Genomic DNA, 18,208 nt, shown 5'->3' on the forward strand with positions numbered 1-18,208 from the left:
GCCTGCGCACCGCAACGAAGAGTAGCCCTGCTCGCCGCAGCTAGAGAAAGCCCGCGCGCAGCCACGAAGACACAACACAGCCGAAAATAAATTAATTTATTTTTTTAAAAAGAAAACGATCGCCCCGAGGGACTTCCCCAGCAGCCCAGTAGTTAGGACTCGGTGCTTTCACTGCCGAGGGCGTGGGTTCGATCCCTGGTCAGGGAACTAAGATCCCGCAAGCCGTGCGGCGTGGCCAAAAGGAATGAAAAAAAGGTTACCCCGAGTCAGGCTCTGATGGTGTGAGACGAGACGGGAGGGCCGAGCCTGGGGTCCACCTGGCACACCGGCACAATGGGTGTGGTGCTCTCGGCCCTCCCTCCCCCTCGACGTCATGACTGCGGTGGCAGGTGCCTGGTTCCCAGCCCCCTGGGCAGCACCTACTGTGCCCCCCGACGGGCTCTGCTCTCGAGCCCTTGGAAGCTGTCCTCTGAGGCTCGTAAGGTCCAAACCCCAAAGTTCAGCGTTTTTGGTGAACAAAAGCCAAGGTGAGAGGCACAGCACAGACCAAAGGCCCCGTCTCCTTCCTGCAACAACTTCCCCCGTCTGCCCCACCCCGCGTACCTCCCGCCATCTCCTGTTCTCCCCACCTCCCTACTCCGCTCTGCCGCCCTAGGCTGCCTCAGTCCCCAACATGCAAATCCAGACCATGGTGAGGACTAAAATCACGGAAAATCCCAAGCGTGGGTGAGGACGTGAACTGTATACTGCTGGCGGGAACACAAGGGGCGCAGCCGCCGCGGAAGGTGGTCTGGGATGGTTGAAATGGTTAAATGCAGGGCTCCCACGGGGCCTGGCAGCTCTGCTCCTGGGCACAGACCCAAGAGGAAGGAAACAAGTCCACACGGAGACCCGAACACGGACGTTCAAGAGAGCCAAAACGCGGAACGAGCCCAGCTGTCCCCCAACAGATGAAGGGATATATGAAATGTGGCCCCTCCACACATGATGATTCAGCCATAAAAAGGAGCAAAGCACTGACACAGGCTACGGTGGAGATGAACTCTGAAAACGTGCGAAGTGAAAGAAGCCAATCATAAAAGGCCACAGATTGTGTCATTTCATTTACGTGAAATATCCAGAATAGATAAATCCATAGAGACAGAAAGTACACTGATGGATGCCTTGAGATGGGGGGAGTGTACGAGGACGGGGGTGACAGCTAAAGGGTACAGGGTTTCTTTTCAGGAGGATAAAAATATTTTAAAGTTGATCGTGGTGATGATATAACAACTGTGAATATGCTAAAAACCACTGAATTGTACACTGCAAGTGCATCCATTATGTAACATAAAGTCACACCCCACCCCCCCGATATCAGGCCAACACCTGCCCCAGGGCCTTTGCACCGGCTATTCTCATTCTCAGAATCTCCTACCACCAGTACCCCTCCTCACTCCCTCACTTCCTCCAGCCCCCCACTCAAATGTCACCCTCTCAGTGAGTCTTCTCTCACTCCCAAGCCTCCACCTTCTGCCTGGTACTGCCCCCCCTCCCCGGCTTTGTCCGTCACCAGCTCACAGGCTTTCTGAGTTTGCCTACTGTCAGTTGCCCTCATGAAAATGGAAACCCCGGAAAGGCAGGAACCTCTGTCCTGTTCACTGCGATGTGCTCGGCGCCTGGCACACAGCACACACAGACCTGATGTCTGTTTGACAAAGGTTCTGCGCTTCTAAGAACTGGGCGTGGTCAAGTGTCAACCTCTCGGCGGGACCGGTGGGGGCCATAACAGGACTGCTCCACAGAGCTCCCACCCCAGGGCAGCATCCCTCTGACATCCGCCTCTGCCTGATCTGGGGCAGGGGAAATGCAGGCCGGGTGCAGGGCAAGCATCTCAGAGTACGTGGAGCATAAGGGCTTGGCCGGGCGGCCCCACTAGCGCTGCGGGTTCCAAAGAGCTGGCTGGTGTCTTAAAGCCGGCTGCATTGGAGCCTGGCCCACCACAGCCTCCTTGCTTGAGCCTCTTGCTCTGGACAGAGGGAAGGGTCACAGCAGATGAGGCTGGACCCAGGACGGGGATCACACAGGGTCTGTTTACACCAAGACCCGCAGCCCAGCACCGGGCCTGGGCGGTCCTATCCCGGGAGACCCTCTCACGGCAGCAGCCCGAGTGTAGAACGCCGTGGGCTGTGGGAGCCGTGGCCTGGGCCTCGGGGCTCCCCGGCCCCCTCACCTACCTTCTCCCGGAGACACACTATGCGGGACAGGAGGCCGATGAGGATGTCGGTGTACACACTCCTCTCGTGGGCTTCGTCAATGATCACCACCTTGTACTTGAGCAGCAGGAAGTCCTGGGGGAGAGGTCCGGGGATGAGGCCGGCCGGCCGGGCCTGAGCACCCCAGGGTCACTGTGCACCCCAAAGTGCCTGCTCAAGGAGCCCCTCTGGTAGCCGGCACAGATCCAGGAGCACTCGGCCTGCGGGGGGTCCTGGCCTGTGACCCCGGGCCAGTTGCTTCACCGCCCAGGCCTCTTTGTTCATCTGTCAAATGGGACAACGGGCCTCTCCCATCTCACGGGGCCACGGTGAAGTTTCGATGACAATTGCTATCTGTAAAGTACACAGCACGGGGCCTGGGCCCTGGTAGAGAAATTTCTAGAGAAGAGGCAGCTACGATCTATTGGAGCTGAGCTACCACGTGCAGATGCCCATGGGGCGGGGAGGGCAGGCAGGAGACAGGAACGAGGGGATGCTGGGTGGGGACCAGGGGCAAGAGCTCAGCACATGCCATACAGAAAGGGGCCATCGGACGCCACAACACACTCACAGCCACCGTCCCAGGTGGCCTCGAGGTAGAGGCAGGAGTCACCTCTGCCCCCGCAGTGACCCCTGCCCGGGGGACGTCATACAGCCCAAGAGAAGCAGTGTGCATTTGGCTAACACACAGTCTGTGAACCGAACCACGATGAAAACACAAGTTCACGTTTGATGAGCACTTACGAGGTGGCGTGCTAAGGTGCTTTCGTGTGTCACACGATTTTTGTTTCAAAGCAATTAGGAGCAAAGTACCAGCTTGCAGATGGAGAAACCAAGGATCACAGAGGTTAAGTAACTTGCACAAGGTCACACAGCAGCACAGTGGTAAACACAGTGCTTTGCCAACACTCACTGCTCACAGCCCAGGCGACATCCTAGCCCCCCGCCCCCATGCTTACCAGCCTTGCTTTGAGACACCAGATGAGCAACCAACCTTCTGGATTTCCTTCAGCAAGACGCCATCGGTCATGAACTTGATTCTGGTCTCTTCGGTCACGTTTCCCTCGTATCGGATCTGATAGGAGACGACCCTGTGGGCACAGGCTACGGCTCGGTCCCCCGGAGCTGCAGCTGCCTGGGGCTGCAGCCGTGCGGCCACCCCAAGGTGGGCAGAGGAGCAGGCCTGGCCTCGCTGGGCAGGCGGCCGAGGGTAGGGCCCACTGGCTTCCCCAGCAAGGCCTGGACACCGGCCCACCCCGCCTCCCTCTCCAGGAGCTGTCACGGGCACGTGAAGAGCATGTCAATCAAATACGCACACGGACCCTGGCTGGAGCCCGATTTGAACAACCAACTGTAAAAGCTGTTTAGGAGACAACCCGGGAAATGGGAACACGGACCGGAGCGCACTCAGGACTTATGATACACCCTTTAGTGACGGTGGCGGTACTGCAGTTACGTTTTCAGAATCTTTATCTTAAAAAAAAAAAAAAAACAAAAAAAACCCAGGGACTTCCCTGGTGATCCCGTGGTTAGGACTCTGAGCTTCCACTGCAAGGGGCACAGGCTCGATCCCTGGTCAGGGAGCTAAGATTCCCCGAGACTCGGGGCGCGGCCAAAATAACAAACAACCCCAAAAACCCCCAGACTCATGATCTCTCAGACCCGCACAGTGAAATATTGAGGCTGAGATGGCGCGAGATCTGAGACTTGCTCCAAACTGGGTCTCGGGTACGTGGGGGCTCATCGTACTGGTCTTTCCACTATTGTATACGCTTGAAGATTTCACACTAAAAAGCTGAAGAGAATGAAAGGGGCAGCTTTGTATGTACTGTAATTTTCAAGGTACGCATTGAAATGGCACAAGAAACATACAGAAGGGCGTGAACAGAATGAACCATTCACGCAGCAGCCAGACAGCGAGAAATACAGAGACACACAGAACTGCCTGTCTGTGCACAGAACTGTCTGGAAGGATCCACAGGAAATGTGCTGTGGTGGCTGCCACCGGGGAGGGGAGCCGGGGGCGCCTCGCCCACCTAAGATGCGAACAGAACAAGGCTCCCCAGTTTGCGTGCTGGGCCCAGCGGGGGCAGGGTTCTGTCCCCAGAACCCGGACGGGCCTGAGGGTAAACACCTGATGACAGCGAGGATGGCGGGCGCTCTGCCTCTATACGATTCTGTGCTTTCTTTTTTCTTTCTCTTTGGCCGCGTGGCACAGCTTGTGGATCTTGGTTCCCTGACCAGGGATCACACCCAGGCCCTCGGCAGTGAAAGCGTGGAGTCCTAACCACTGGGCCGCCGGGGTATTCCCTACCGGTCTGTGCTTCCTGAGCCTCAGACCACACTGGACACGCCGCCCCTTCCAGCCTGAACTGCACGGTCTGGGCTGAGACCCAGGCGTCTGCGATATAAACATGGCGCCGAGCCATCCTCAGGCCAGGGCTATGCTGTGTTCAAACTGCTTTCCGAGGCAAGTCCTGCAGACTTACTGCCGGGAGAGGATTTTCCTTTTGGAAACTTGAGTTGTCAATTAACCCGGCCACGCTACTCGCCTCCTGCCCGCCTTTGGCCACCTGCTGCTCTGCTCTGCCCTCAAGGCCCTGTAAGGGCCACTCCGTCCCCTCACTAAGGGCCTGGCTGGCTTGTCCCTGCTTCACGGCGCCCCTGGAAGGAGGGTCCTACTGTCGGCACATAGGGAGCCGCCCTTGCTTAGATGCAGATGTGGCACCCTCTCCTGGAGCCCCCCGGGGGAACGAGGGCCTGCGCCGCGGGCCGGGGGGCCACCCCCAACTCTCCCACAGGAGGCAGAGCCCTCACCGCGGCGACAGATTCATCTCCTTGGCCACTCGCTGGGACATGGCCACAGCAGCCACTCGCCGGGGCTCCGTGACGCCAATGATGCTGTTGTCACTGGGGGAAGAGAACACAAGGGATCAGCGGGGCCCCGCCCCACCCGTCTGCCCCGAAGTCACGCGCGGCTCCAGACGCGGCCCTCGCTGGGGGTGACGGGACACGGGCGCCAGGCGAGGCACCGCAGCATCACTTAACAACAGCAAAAGGGAACGGCCCACAGGGCATTCTACAGGAGATGCTCCGATAATCACGGGGCGAAGGGGTCCGGGCAGCCGCAAACAAGAACGAGGCCTAGGTGGACTGAGCCCGCAGCCGGGGGGCTTGTCCAACCCAGCCGAGCACACGCGCCTCCACAGAACCTACCCAGGGCACGGGTGGTGGATTCTGGGCAGGAAAGAGTTGAGCCAGCAGGCCCGAGGCTGCTCTCCCTACAAAGCTCTGCTTCCAGGGCAGCCCCTGGCTGGTGTCTGAGATCCTGGATTTCAGGAGGGCTTCCGTCTCTCCCTGACGGACAAGAGGGGCTCACTGCGCCTGAACTCTATGTACAAACAAGGTGGCTCATGCTGACACCTGCTTTCCTTTGAGGAGTCTAGAATTGGGTAGGTACCAGGCAGAGGGCGCCTGTGTGACCAGCCCCCAGTAAGAAACCTGGGCGCTGAGCCTCTACTGGGCGTCCCTGTTTGATGACACCTCACACGGGCAAGGAAGCATGTCCTGTGTGACCCCCGCCCTGGGAGAGGGCTCTGGGGGCCTGTGCCTGGCTCCCCCAGACTTCACTCCGTGAGCCTTTCCCTGTGCCGGCTGTGCTTTGTGTCCTTCACTGTAACACACCACAGCCGTGAGTACGACCACATGCTGGGTCCTGGGAGTGTTCCCAGCAAATTGCTGAACCCGGGGGTGGTTCTGGGGACCCTGACACACACGGGTCGGAAGGACCAACAGGAGCTGACACGCCATCGCTCCCACCAGGGACCAACCTCAACGTCTTACACAAATTCAGTCATTTCATCTACATAACCACCCCGTGCAGTAGGTGCAGTGATGAACCGCACGTCACAGCCGAGGAAACTGAGGCCCAGAGAGGTTAAGGAGCTTGCCCCAAGTCACACAGCATGTCAACGGCAGAGCCGGAATCAGATCCCCAGGAGCCCGTGCTCCTAACAACTCCCGGGGGCCACGTCTCACTGTCGCCTGAGGCACCTGCGGGGACCCTGCGGCCAGCCCCCACCTGCTGTAGCCTGCTTCGTAGAGAAACTGGGGCACCTGGGTGGTCTTCCCGCTGCTGGTCTCGCCGCACACGATGACGACGGGGTGCTCGGCCACCGCCTCCATGATCGCTTGCTCTTCAGAGAGGATCGGGAGCTTCAGCCGCTCCTCCTGGCGAGAGAGGGGAAGTCAGCGTTCACGGAACGGGGGTGGGGGGCTGTCACCCCCCGCACAAGGGCGGAGGGGAAGCAAGACTACGTAGGGTGACGTGGTTCCCATGAAGGCAGCAGCCGGCATCCAGCCACAGGGAACAGGTGCGCCCGCCGGAGGAGGGAAGCCCTGACGGCTGGGCAGGGGCAGAGACATGGGCTGGGTCCTCGGGGACAGCGTGGTGCAGAGAAGCCCCTCTGGGCACAAGGAGCTCTTGCCTGCTGCTGGTGGGAGCCTACACTTACGGCACAATCACTTCGGCAAACAACCGGGTGCTAATTTTACCAAAATCGAGAACGGGAGACACAGCGACTCCTCTCCTAGGTACTCACACGTGGGTGCGCACACACACACACATACACACGCTCACACAAGTATTACATAGTGAGGGAGACGTTTCGTGAACCCCTGCTTGCCCTTGTTATGTGTGAAGCATGCTAGCACGCTAATTTTAAACATTCTGTTCTCCCTCTCTATTCCATTCCACTGGTTTAAAAAAGAAAAAAAAAAAAAAAAAAAAGGTGCTGGCCATCTCAAGACTCCACAACGGCTGTGGCCTGCAGTTTGTAAACGCTGCTCTCCCCCAGATTTTTGTACCTGTGGCTTTGAGAAAAAGGCAAGAATGTTTAAATCAGCAGTGACGATGGTAGCAAAAAACAACCCAAAAGCCCAGCCAGAGAAGGGTACTTAAACTGTGCTCTATTCACACAACGTAATGCTCTTCAGCAGTGAAAAAACAACAAAACAAAACCCAAACGGACCTTGGTGACACACATCTACACGGATAAACAGACCTCGGGAACACAATGCCGACTAACAAGTAAGCAAAGTGCTGAAAAATATATGATGTGAGGCCGCTTATAAAAGCAGGCAAACCTAGGCTTAAAAACATGCACGTGGAAAAACCACAGAGCACGGCAGGGGATGAACCCCAGGGGGCACCAGGGACACTGGATGGCAGAGCCCGGGTTCCTGAATGGGGTGTGGAGAATCTCACACCCCAACTCGCAGCGGGCGGCACCGGGCTCTGACATCACCTACAAGGAGACCCTTGCGGCGCGAAGCCAGTGGCACTTCAGGGTCTGTTAGAGCGGTCAGCCCACCCTAACTGCTTATGTATGAGCACACAAAGGTACCTGTGACGGAAATCACCTCATTTCCACAATCCAATCTGTGGTTTTAAACAGCTGCCCTAAGACCCAGGAACCCTCTGCCTCAGGCCTTTGCTCAAGCAGTTCTCGGTGTGGGGCGGCCCCCTCGCTCTCATCCGGTCCCTGAGCTCTCGACCCGGACGCCTTCCCCGATGAGGCCGGGCCCTCCCGTGCCTCCCTCCCCCCATGGTGCCCGACCTTCCCCTCCGTGGCTCTCGTCCCACGTGTGGTCGAGCTCGGCCTCCCCTGCCGGACCGAGAGCTCCGTCCGAGACTGCAGATCGCTCCACCTCCCGTGCTGGCCCCCACACGTGCTCCGTGGAGACGTGTGGACGGAAGCACCACCGGCGACGGGCCAGACCCTGCGGCATCACCAGCCTCACGGCTCCCCAAGTGCGTTCCATGGGCCTCGGCCTTCACCTCCCTGAATCTTGTTGTCATGACAACCCAGTGAGACCCTCCCTTTACCAGACAAGGATACGAAGTGTAGAGAGGCGGAGCCCCTGTGAGTAGACGGGTACCCCCATGCTACGGACGAAAACGAGCCCCAGAATGAGCTGGAAGGTGGGGGAACCAGCACTCCGTTCCAGGTCAACTGACTCCAGCGCCCAAGCTCTTGTCCCAATGAGCGGATGCCTGGACCAGGACCTGTGGTCAGAGGCTGAAGGTGACGGTGACCAGACGATGATAAAGGCAGCGGACACTCATCTCAGCAGCCCCGACCACGTGCCGGGCACCCGCTCGTCAGCCCTACAACAGCCCTGCAAGGTGCGTACAGCTGTCCCCCCTTTCCAGGCAAGGAAAGCGAGGCACAGAAGGCAATGCAACCTGCTCAGATCCTGGGATGCCCTCTCTCTGCACCCTCAGCCCCCTCACAGCACTGACCTGAGCACCTAAGCTCTTATCAAACGCCAGAGAGGCCAAACCTGCATTTCGGGGGAGCGGTTCACGGGGATGAAGACGGCAGGCTTCGCTGGGGGCCGGGCCAGGGCAGAGGCTGCCGCAGCAGGAGCTGATGGAGGGGCAGGAGTCTCGGCCAGACCGCTGGGCACTGGGCTCTGGCCCCTGGCTCCGGGCGGAGCTGGTGGCAGATGCGCTGGGGCTGACCCTGCACCGGCCTCTGCCGGCTCGTCCGCTGGGGCCTCCTCGGGTCCCGACTCTGCTGAGGACTCAGACTCCTCCTCTTCTGCCTCCTGGTAGTGGCGCTTCCGGTGGGCCCCGCTGAGGCTGCTGATCTTCTCCGGACCCTGGGCTGCCACGCTGTCGGGCTTCCTGCCGGGAGAGCCAGAAGTCAGACCCTAGGACGGGCCAGTCAACCTGAGGCAGCTCTGGGTTGCCGCAGGCTCCTCAGAGGCCAGGACGCAAAGCCCACGCCCCTTCCTGCCGCGGGGCCTTTGCACCCGCTGTCCATGCTCCCTGAAGACAACTGCTCCCTTCCTTGATTCCAAGGACGCCTCTCAGGAAGACTTTCCCTTACCGTGTAGCCTCAATCACCTCCCCCACCCACCTCCATCCTCTTCTACCTGCTCTTTTCTGCTTAGCGCTCACCAGCACTAAATATATATGTATTCACTGGATCACTGCCCATCTCCCCACCATTAGAATGTGAGTTTCTTAAGGGAAGAAATTCCATTTTTGTGCACTGCTCTATTCCTAGGGCCCACAGGAGAGCCTGAGATGCAGTTTGCACTTGATAAGCAGTGGTTAAATGCACAAGGCTTAACAGGCCCGTACTGGAAATGAGCAGAGAGGGCCAGGTGTGAGAGCAGTGGGCAGGGGCCTGGGCTGGCGGGAGCACACGGGCCCCATCCAACGCCGGCTGCTCTGTGGGAAGGCCAGCTGGTGCGGCCACATCATCCCACTGGTCAAGACCCGGGGGGACCCTGGATCTTAACGTGAAATCTCCTAATTCTTAAATGTTGACGGTTGAATAGTGTCTCCCCAAAATTCATGGCCACCCAGATGCTCAGAATGTGACCTTATTTGGAAATAGGGTCTTCAGGATGTCATTAAAATGAGGTCATACTAGATTAGGATGGGCCCTAAATCCAATGACTGGTGTCCTTGTAAGAAAACAGAGACCCAGGGGACTTCCTTGGTGGTCCAGTGGTTCAGACTCCGTGCTCCCAATGCAGGGGGCACGGGTTCAATCTCTGGTCAGGGGACTAGGATCCCGCATGCTGCGTGGCCAGAAAAAAAAAAGAAAAAAGAAAAGAGACCCAGACCCAGACAGAAGGCCAAGGAAGACACAAAGAGGATGCCACGTGACGATGAGGCAGAGACCGCGGGGACGTGTTCACCAGCCACGGAGCGCCCAGGATGGCTGACACCACCAGAGGCTGGGGCAGAGGCTGGAACAGATTCTCTGGCCTCCAGCAGGAACCAAGCCCACCAACACCTTGACTGTGGACTTCTGGCGGTCAGAACCACAAGAATGAATTCCTCTCGTTGCAAGGTCCCCAGTTTGCGGTGGCCTGTCACCGCAGCCCTAGGAGACTCATACACGTGCAAAAGATCCAAAAGCCTAACGACGCTACATGAACCAAACAAAACCTGCTAATGGGCTAAATCAAATCCTTGACCTCCTTGATGACAACTTCTAGCCTACTCGTCCCTGCAAAAGCTGGAAGGACCTGTAATGCAGGACCCGGCGTTGCGGGAAAACACCAGCATCCGGGGTAAGAACTCTGCCATCCTGTGCACTGTAGGATATTTTGCATTATCTGAGGCCTCCACCCATTTGAGGCATTTTAGCACACGGGTCATTGCAAATGTATTTTCTCATAACCCCAGAAGACGCCATGACCCTTGAGCCCCCACCCCCGGGAGCCCTGGCGGGAAGGACGGGCTTCAGGGAGGAGCCAGCCGACTCACTCTTTGGTGCGGTACATGCGGTCCCCAGTGCCCAGTTTGGACGTGGTGTAAAACAGTCTCATCTCAGCTTCCGAAACCTGGACTTCGCTCAATTTCTGGAGCATCTCTGCTCGCTGGGGAAGGAAATGAGTGTGTTATACATTTGGCACCGTGACCCTCTCTTCAGAAGGGAAGTTGAGACTCTCAGTAGAATTCCAGCATCACTGACACCGACAGCCTTTCTGAAACCGAAGGTCGAACTGCAATTACCATCGTTCACGGAGTTCTGAACGCCGACAGACGCGTGAGCTTAGGGTGGCTTTCTGCCCCCTTATGGAGTCTGGGGTTGGATAAGCAAGGCTCTCTTTGCGCCACGGTGTGTCCTAAGGGAAGATCATCGACTACGCAGACGCCCATCAACGGGAGATGGAATAAATACAGTAGGGCCCACTTGTATAACGCACGACCTCCCGGCAGTTAGTACGAGGGAAGAACAGCTGTGTGTGTGACAGCAAGCGGTCCCCCTCTGCCTTGAATAAAGCAGTGAGCGGGGGTGGGTCCAGGTGGTCCCTTGCCCCTGGGTGAGCAATTCGTGAGAGTTTGTTTTGTTATTCTTGAAATTACGCACATATTTTATTTCTGCTTTTATACGTGTATATGTGTGTGTATACACACACACACACACACACACACACACACATTTCATAATTGATAAAAAACAATGTCCAGAACAGCAAGAAAAGATGCTCACAGGATTTAAATAGGACACACTCACAGGACAGTGAGCCTCCCCTGCGTGAAGGGCTCCAGGGACCAAGCGTCAGAGCTGCTAACGGAAGACCTGTGTGTCCCCTGGTGGACACAGCACGCCACGTGGTCACCTTGCCAGAAAGACTAACGAGAGAGCATCTCCTGACGCCTCTAGATCAGGGTTTCTCAGTCTTCACACTACGGGCATTTGGGGCCAGATAATTTTTTGATGTTATGAGCACTGCAGGCTGCTTAACAGCATCCCAGACCTCTACCCACCAGACGCCAGCAGCGTCCCCCAAATCGTCACAACCCCACATATGTCCAGATTTGGCCAAATGTTCCCGGGGGTGGGGGCAAAACTGTCCCAGTTGAGAGTCACTGCCCCAGACCCAAATACCAATTTATAGGAAATTCGGAGGGTGGAAGAGCATGTTTATATCAGAGATAAAAAGTTTTTAATCCAGACCGTGGGAAAGTCTCTGAGACAAACAAACCAATCTCTCCAACAAATATAAGGGGGAAAGACAAGAGATGCGGGTGGAGAGCATCTATGAAACAATTAGAAATTTGACTATTTACTGGATACCTAATGGTATTTTGAAAAAATTTAGACATGCTAATGGCATTGTGGTAATTTGAAACGGTCCTTATTTTAGAGATGCAAACTGAAATATTCAGGGATATGTATATGGGTTGAATGGTGGCCCTCCGAAAAGATATACCCATGTCCCAGAATGGGATCTTGTTCAGAAAAAGGGCCCTTTTAAGTTAAGGGTAATTGGCTTAAGGATCTCAAGATGAAATCCTGAATTATCCAGGTGAGTCCTAAATTCAAAGACAAGTGTCCTTGGGACTTCCCTGGCGGTCCAGTGGTTAAGACCCTGCGCTTCCACTGCAGGCGGCACAGGTTCCATCCCTGGTCAGGAACTAAGATCCTGCATGCGACATGGTGCAGCCAAAACATTTTTTTAAAAAAAGAAAAAGAAAAAGACAAGTGTCCTTATGAGAGATACACAGAGGAGGGACACACAGGGGAGCAGGCCACATAAAGACAGAGGCAGAGACTGGAGCAATGTGGCCATAAGCCGAGGAAACCTGGAGCCACAGGAGCTGGAAGAGGTCAGGTAGGACCGTCCCCTGGAAACTTCAGAAGGGGCACGGCCCTGCAGACACCTCGATTTCAGACTTCTGGCTTCCAGATCAGTGAGAGAACACATTTCCATTGTTTTACGCCACCCAGTTTGTGGTCACTTGTCAAGGCAGCCACAGAAACTAGTACAGATTGATGCTGCCTGGGCTCTGACCCAGGGGGTGGGAACGTGACCGGCCGTGGAGATGACCAAGGTTGACCATGAGCCTGACAACTGTTGGAGCTGGTGACAGGTACACTGGAGCCCATGACACTATTGTCTCTACCTTTATATATGTTTGAATTTCTCATTACAAAATTTTTCTCCTTAAAAAAATATTAAGAAAAAAGGTTAAAATTCTCCAGAATGAAGTTAAAAAATAAACAACAAAATGAATGAGGGGGGAAAATAAAAGGTGAGCACGTTGATCGACCAACTCCTGGTTCAACAAACACGTGGCCTCCACAAAGCTGGACCTGTCCCAGACTGACAGGTACCCAAGTAGCACATCCCCCAAGGACTGGAAAGCTTCTGGATCTGTGTGTCCCATACGGGGCACTAGTCACACGTGGCTATTCGCATTTAAGTTAATTAAAACCAAATCACATTAAAAATCCAATTCCTCGACCACACTGGCCACATCTCAAGCGCTCACCAGCCACGTGTGGCTGTTGACCACTGTACTGGACATTGCAGACACAGAAACTGTCCCTCCTTCTGGAAAGTTCTATCCGACAGTCCAGCCACAGGGATCACGTCGGGGGTCACAGACACCCCGACCCATCCCTCGCCGCACAGACAGAGCGTGCATACCTGGCGCTTCTTCTCCTTCTGGTCTAAGATTCTCTGCAGCATCTTCCGCTCTTTCTTGGTCAGGGGCTTCTTCTCCTTCTTGGACAGGGGAGGGGCTTTGGTCTTCTTCTTCTTCTTGCCGGGCAGGACGAGCGCGTTGCTTGCATCGACTCCTTTCAACGTGCCCTTATCTGAAAAGACACGCTCGCCTGACCCACAGCCCTGGAGGACGGAGAGCGCAGACGCCTGTGGGTCTCAAGATGTTGCGTTAACGCCGTTTTCCTCCGGGCTGACCCTCCTGCCCACAGTGAGAGCCACTCGAGCACCCGCATAGGAACGGGGGCGCAGGCCCGTCACACCTTCACTCCACCGGTCCACCCAGCACCCGCCACGGGTCAGCCGTCCCCACGTTGCGGGGAGAGGGATGGGGGCGCAGCAAGGAGGGAACAGGCTGCAACACTGCCTCCCCGCCGGCGGGGCCCTGCGTTCGGCAGGACTGTGGGATCAGAACCATCTTTACAGTAACCCTGAAAGACGCTCTCTCACCCGTGCACAGTGGACTGAGCACCAAGCTGGCGCCACATCTATTTGTAAATGGTGGAGTCTGGGACTTCCCTGGTGGTCCAGTAGTTAGGACTCCGCGTTTCCACCGCCAGGGGCACGGGTTCAATCCCTGGTCGGGGAACTAAGATCCCGAAAGCCGTGTGACGTGGCCAAAAAAAATAAATAAATAAAAGTCGGGAGTTTGAAAGTACATGTTTCAGACCAAAATCCAGCTCCCTTATCACTCTTCAACTCAAACCTACTGCAGCACCATGGGGAGGAGGGGGCTTGGGGAGCACCTATTTCTGCCTGACACCCAACGCTGGAGCCCCCGTACGGGCAGTGTCTGACTTTTATTAACTTCTCAGGCTTTGTACATCTTTATGACGTTACCAAGTGTAGGAGAGGTTGTGTACTCCTCAGTGAGAAGAATGAGACTATTTTAAGCAATGCAAGCCATCCATTCTGCAGTTCTCAAACAGAATTAAAAGCAGGGGGAGAAAAAGAAAAGAGTGTATAGCAGCATTTTCCAAAGGCTCCAAATCGTGTGACGTGGTGACAGCTAAAGGAGTGTGTGCTTGTACGAGCTTGTGTTTCAAAAGCTCTTGGTTTTAATTTCTAATACGGCAAATATTGACAGACACAACCCACACTAACAAAAGCACTTTGGGGTCCTCAATTTTTAGGAATGTAAAAGGGTTCTCGGCGCAAAAAATTTGAGAACCACTGTGCTATAGAAGAAAAGGGGGCGGGGGAGATGTGCTAAAAATAAAAATAAGAAAAAGGGTGATACTGGATCGGGGAAAGCTCCTTGAAGAAGGTAACCTGCTTTATATTCTTGTAAGATCCCTCTGGCCCCTGAGAAAGGCGGGGATAGACAGAGATGTCTTGTTCTGGGGTGAGAAACAACGTTCCCCAAATCTTTGAGTCTAAGAGACCTCGGGGAGGGGGTCCCTCTACTCTCACCCAACTGTCAGTCCAGGGGTCTCCTGCCCTCTTAGAGGGGCCATCTCACTTCCTGAGCTGTCACTGCTGTTACAATGGATGACTCCCATCACAGGACAACGTCACATCTCTACAGCTTGTCTTTACTTTTCAAAGCATTCTCGTTTCAGTCACAAACACATTCTCCCAAAATACCACCTCCATGACTCTGAGAGCAGGTAGGATGACTGTTACTGCTGGACCCATTTGACAGCTGAGAACACTGAGGCACAGAGATGTCAGGCGATTTGCTTCAACTCCCAGCCTATCCCTGCAACTTCCGAGGAGGGAATTTGGACTCCAGATTCCCACTCTGACAATCTTTCCTATAACCCCACTGCCTTCCGGGTCCAAGAGGAGAGTGTGGAAAAAGAGGCTGATTAGTGGGTCGAGGGAAGCAGGCTTCCTCAGCGGCCCCGGCTCTCTCTCCCTCCCTCCATCTCCTGAATCTAGACTCACTCTTCCCTAACACCTAAATCTGCTTGGACTTCAGGGATCCTGTACAAGCAGCTGTATGAGTCCAACTTTGGAATGTGTTCAGTCTCAGGGGCCTGCAAGACAGCTGAACCCATTCAATCACTTCAGCCCAACTCTCCCCCGAAACTGGACCCACCATGGTCGCCGATGGCCTCCCCAGTGTTACATCCACTGTCCTTTCTCTCCCTGCCTGATCCCACGGCCACATCTGACACAGATGGCGGGTCTTCCTCTTGGTCCCCGGACAACCACACTCTCCCAGGGTTCTCCTCCCACCTCACTGGACCGGACTCATTGCCTCAGCGAGCCAGTCTGTTCTTCAGATTTCAAATAAATATCATCTATACACAGATGATTCCAAACTGCTATCTCCCCTGGACTTGCCTCTCTCAAGCGTCCGAATCAGCAGCTGCCTCCAGCCTCCAGCCGCACGCTTGGGATTCGTCTTGACACGTCCTTTGCTCTTGCGCACAGCCAGAACAAAGCTCCATCTTCCAAATACATCTTGAATCCAACCACCTCTCACAACCTCTACTGCTGCCTCCCTGGTCCAAGCATCAACCCCTGCCAGAGACAATGTACTCAGCAGCCTCCTATCAGATCGCCCAGATTCTCTGCCCTCTACTGCTTTTCCTCAACACAGCAAAGTGATGCTGTTAAAACCTAAGCCCTGGGCTTCCCTGGCGGCGCAGTGGTTGAGAATCGGCCCGCCAATGCAGGGGACACAGGTTCGAGCCCTGGTCAGGGAAGATCGTCCACATGCTGTGGAGCAACTAAGCCCGTGCACCACAACTACTGAGTCTGTGCTCTAGAGCCCGCGAGCCACAACTACTGAGCCCTCGTGCTGCAACTACTGAAGCCTGCAGGCCTAGAGCCCATGCTTTGCAACAAGAGAAGCCACCACAATGAGAAGCCCGCGCACCACAACGAAGAGTAGCCCCCGCTCGCCGCAACTAGAGAAAGCCTATTTGCAGCAACGAAGACCCAACACAGCCAAAAATAAATAAATAAAACAAATTTATTAAAAAACAAAAACACAAAAAACCTAAGCCCACCCTGTGTCCCTCCTCTGCTCTCAACTCTGCAGGGCCACCATCCTCACCATGACCCACCAGGCCCTACAAGATCCTGCCCCCATTTTATTTTATTTTATTTTATTTTTTTCTGCCCCCATTTTAAATTTCATCTCCACTCAGCCATTCTGACTGCCTTCAGGTCTTAAAAAAGGATTCAAAGCTTTCTCAATAGGGCCTTCCCCGCCCCCCGCCACCCCATGAAACACTGCAACCTGCCCAAACACCTCTTGTGCTTTATCTCTTTAGTAGGAATGTATGCAAAACGTCCTATGTATTTTGTGTTTATCTTTGCTTGTCTCTTCCCAGAAGCATCTGAACTCTGCAGGGCAGGGATTTTTTCCCTTAATCTCCTCTTCTGTTACTCTCCTAGAATAGTGCCTGGCACATAGTAGCCATTCCTAACAAAACGGAGGAGTCTGGGCAGTAATGTTAAGCAGCCTGGAGCTAAGCAGACAGGTCTGGGCTGAAAAATACAAACTTAGGGGTCGCTGGTAGGGAGGTTATAATCTAAGCCATCAGAATGGATGGAATTACCTTGTAATTCCTTGCCCAAACTCCCCCTATAGCTATACTTGTGCTGGACCCCACTGGAAAGAAACTCCAGGTATTGCTCCAAATTCAGTTAAAACGAAACTGTCACTATTCCCCCTTCCTTTGTATCATCTGGGAGGGGGGGTGTCTCTCCGTGTCTCCCGCCCGAGTCGCGGAGGCAGGGCATAGTCCGGGAGCCCTTCGGCCCCCATTGGCCAGCCCTGGCCCCGAGGCCCCGGTTGGTCCCTCCCCCGAACCCCAGCCCTCGTCCAGGGGCGCCTTACTTACCCTCCAGTTCCAGCCGCACAGGGGACGGCTCGGGAGGGCCCTTTGAGGGGCCGGGGGCCGCCTGCTGACGCCCCTTGATGTTGTACCTCCGGCGCAGCTTCCCCATGGCGCCCGGCTCCTTTTCTGCTCCCGCGGGTCCTACGACCAGCGCTCTACGAAGCCCACCCCACGTGGGATCCCACCGAGCGTTCCGGCCGGGAAATTTCCGGGCTGCGCTCTCGCGAGAGCTGAAACTAACGGAGTTCCTGGGGGCGGGGCTGGAGGCGGGGCCACGCTGAAAGCCGGGGCCGGCCGGAGGCGGAGGCGGGACCAAGTTCGAGGAGGGGGCGGGGCTGCGGAGTGCTCAGTTTAAGTCCAGGACTGTTCTCACAGAGGTTTGGTCTGAGTCTCTGAATACTAATATTAATTTGGCTGTTTGGGAATGGGAGTGTTCTGTCACCTTTAAAAATATAACCCTGCCCCAATACAATCTTCTTCCCTCTCTTTTGCTTATCTGCATTTTCTGATATTCCTGCAAGAAACAGTTGTGTAATAAAAAGGACCTAAATATTTCCATTACAGTGACAGAACTAAAAGAAGGCATCTATTAGACAACTTTGAATTCTCATGACCACATCCCATTGTCTGTAGCGCACTGGGAAATAATGTATTTTCTGAATCCTGTAATTATCTTGCGGCTAGAACATCTATATTGTGTCTCCTTTTTTCTGTTAAAAGCATTAATTGGTTAAGGGCAAATATTTAAATTATATCACAAAAAAAGTGAAGGCACTAGGCGTTATTTTAGAATTTTAGAAAGGATAAAGTTATTTTTAAGACTTATTTGAAGTTACTGCCCCAGGCAAAACATTTGAATAGCGCAGAACAAGATCTGGCTGCAGAGCAGGTAAGAAATAAATTGTTGTTGATTGGAATAAATGAATGAATGAAGAGTGTGATTAATTTGGATAAGCTCCCCTCTTCCCCCGAAAAGCAAAAGCAAAAACAAACCCCCCTTTTGTTGTGGTCATCCATTTACAATGCTTGGTGTCAGTTTATTTATCTCTTGTAAAAATAAAATACAGGGTGTGTGTGTGTGTGTGTGTGTGTGTGTGTGTGAAAAAAAAAAGCCCCCACGAACACACAGGT

At 54.7% G+C, this 18,208-nt stretch overlaps 1 protein-coding gene across 1 annotated transcript in view; it reads right to left on the minus strand.

Annotated features, from left to right (window-relative positions):
• Nucleotides 1-17,282, minus strand: part of DHX37 (DEAH-box helicase 37) — a 30,933-nt gene extending 13,651 nt beyond the window's left edge. The window contains exons 1-8 of the mRNA XM_007125164.4: nucleotides 17,081-17,282; nucleotides 13,203-13,372; nucleotides 10,528-10,640; nucleotides 8,580-8,925; nucleotides 6,316-6,464; nucleotides 5,052-5,144; nucleotides 3,229-3,325; nucleotides 2,217-2,330 (exon numbers count right to left, since the gene is read on the minus strand). Of these exons, the coding sequence (XP_007125226.1) occupies nucleotides 2,217-2,330; nucleotides 3,229-3,325; nucleotides 5,052-5,144; nucleotides 6,316-6,464; nucleotides 8,580-8,925; nucleotides 10,528-10,640; nucleotides 13,203-13,372; nucleotides 17,081-17,186 (1,188 nt within the window). The 5' untranslated portion in view covers nucleotides 17,187-17,282. The remainder of the gene's footprint in view (nucleotides 1-2,216; nucleotides 2,331-3,228; nucleotides 3,326-5,051; nucleotides 5,145-6,315; nucleotides 6,465-8,579; nucleotides 8,926-10,527; nucleotides 10,641-13,202; nucleotides 13,373-17,080) is intronic.
• Nucleotides 17,283-18,208: the final 926 nt, after the last annotated feature.

This window comes from Physeter macrocephalus, chromosome 19, assembly GCF_002837175.3.
Source record: "Physeter macrocephalus isolate SW-GA chromosome 19, ASM283717v5, whole genome shotgun sequence".
In the NCBI taxonomy this organism is placed as follows: domain Eukaryota; kingdom Metazoa; phylum Chordata; class Mammalia; order Artiodactyla; family Physeteridae; genus Physeter; species Physeter macrocephalus.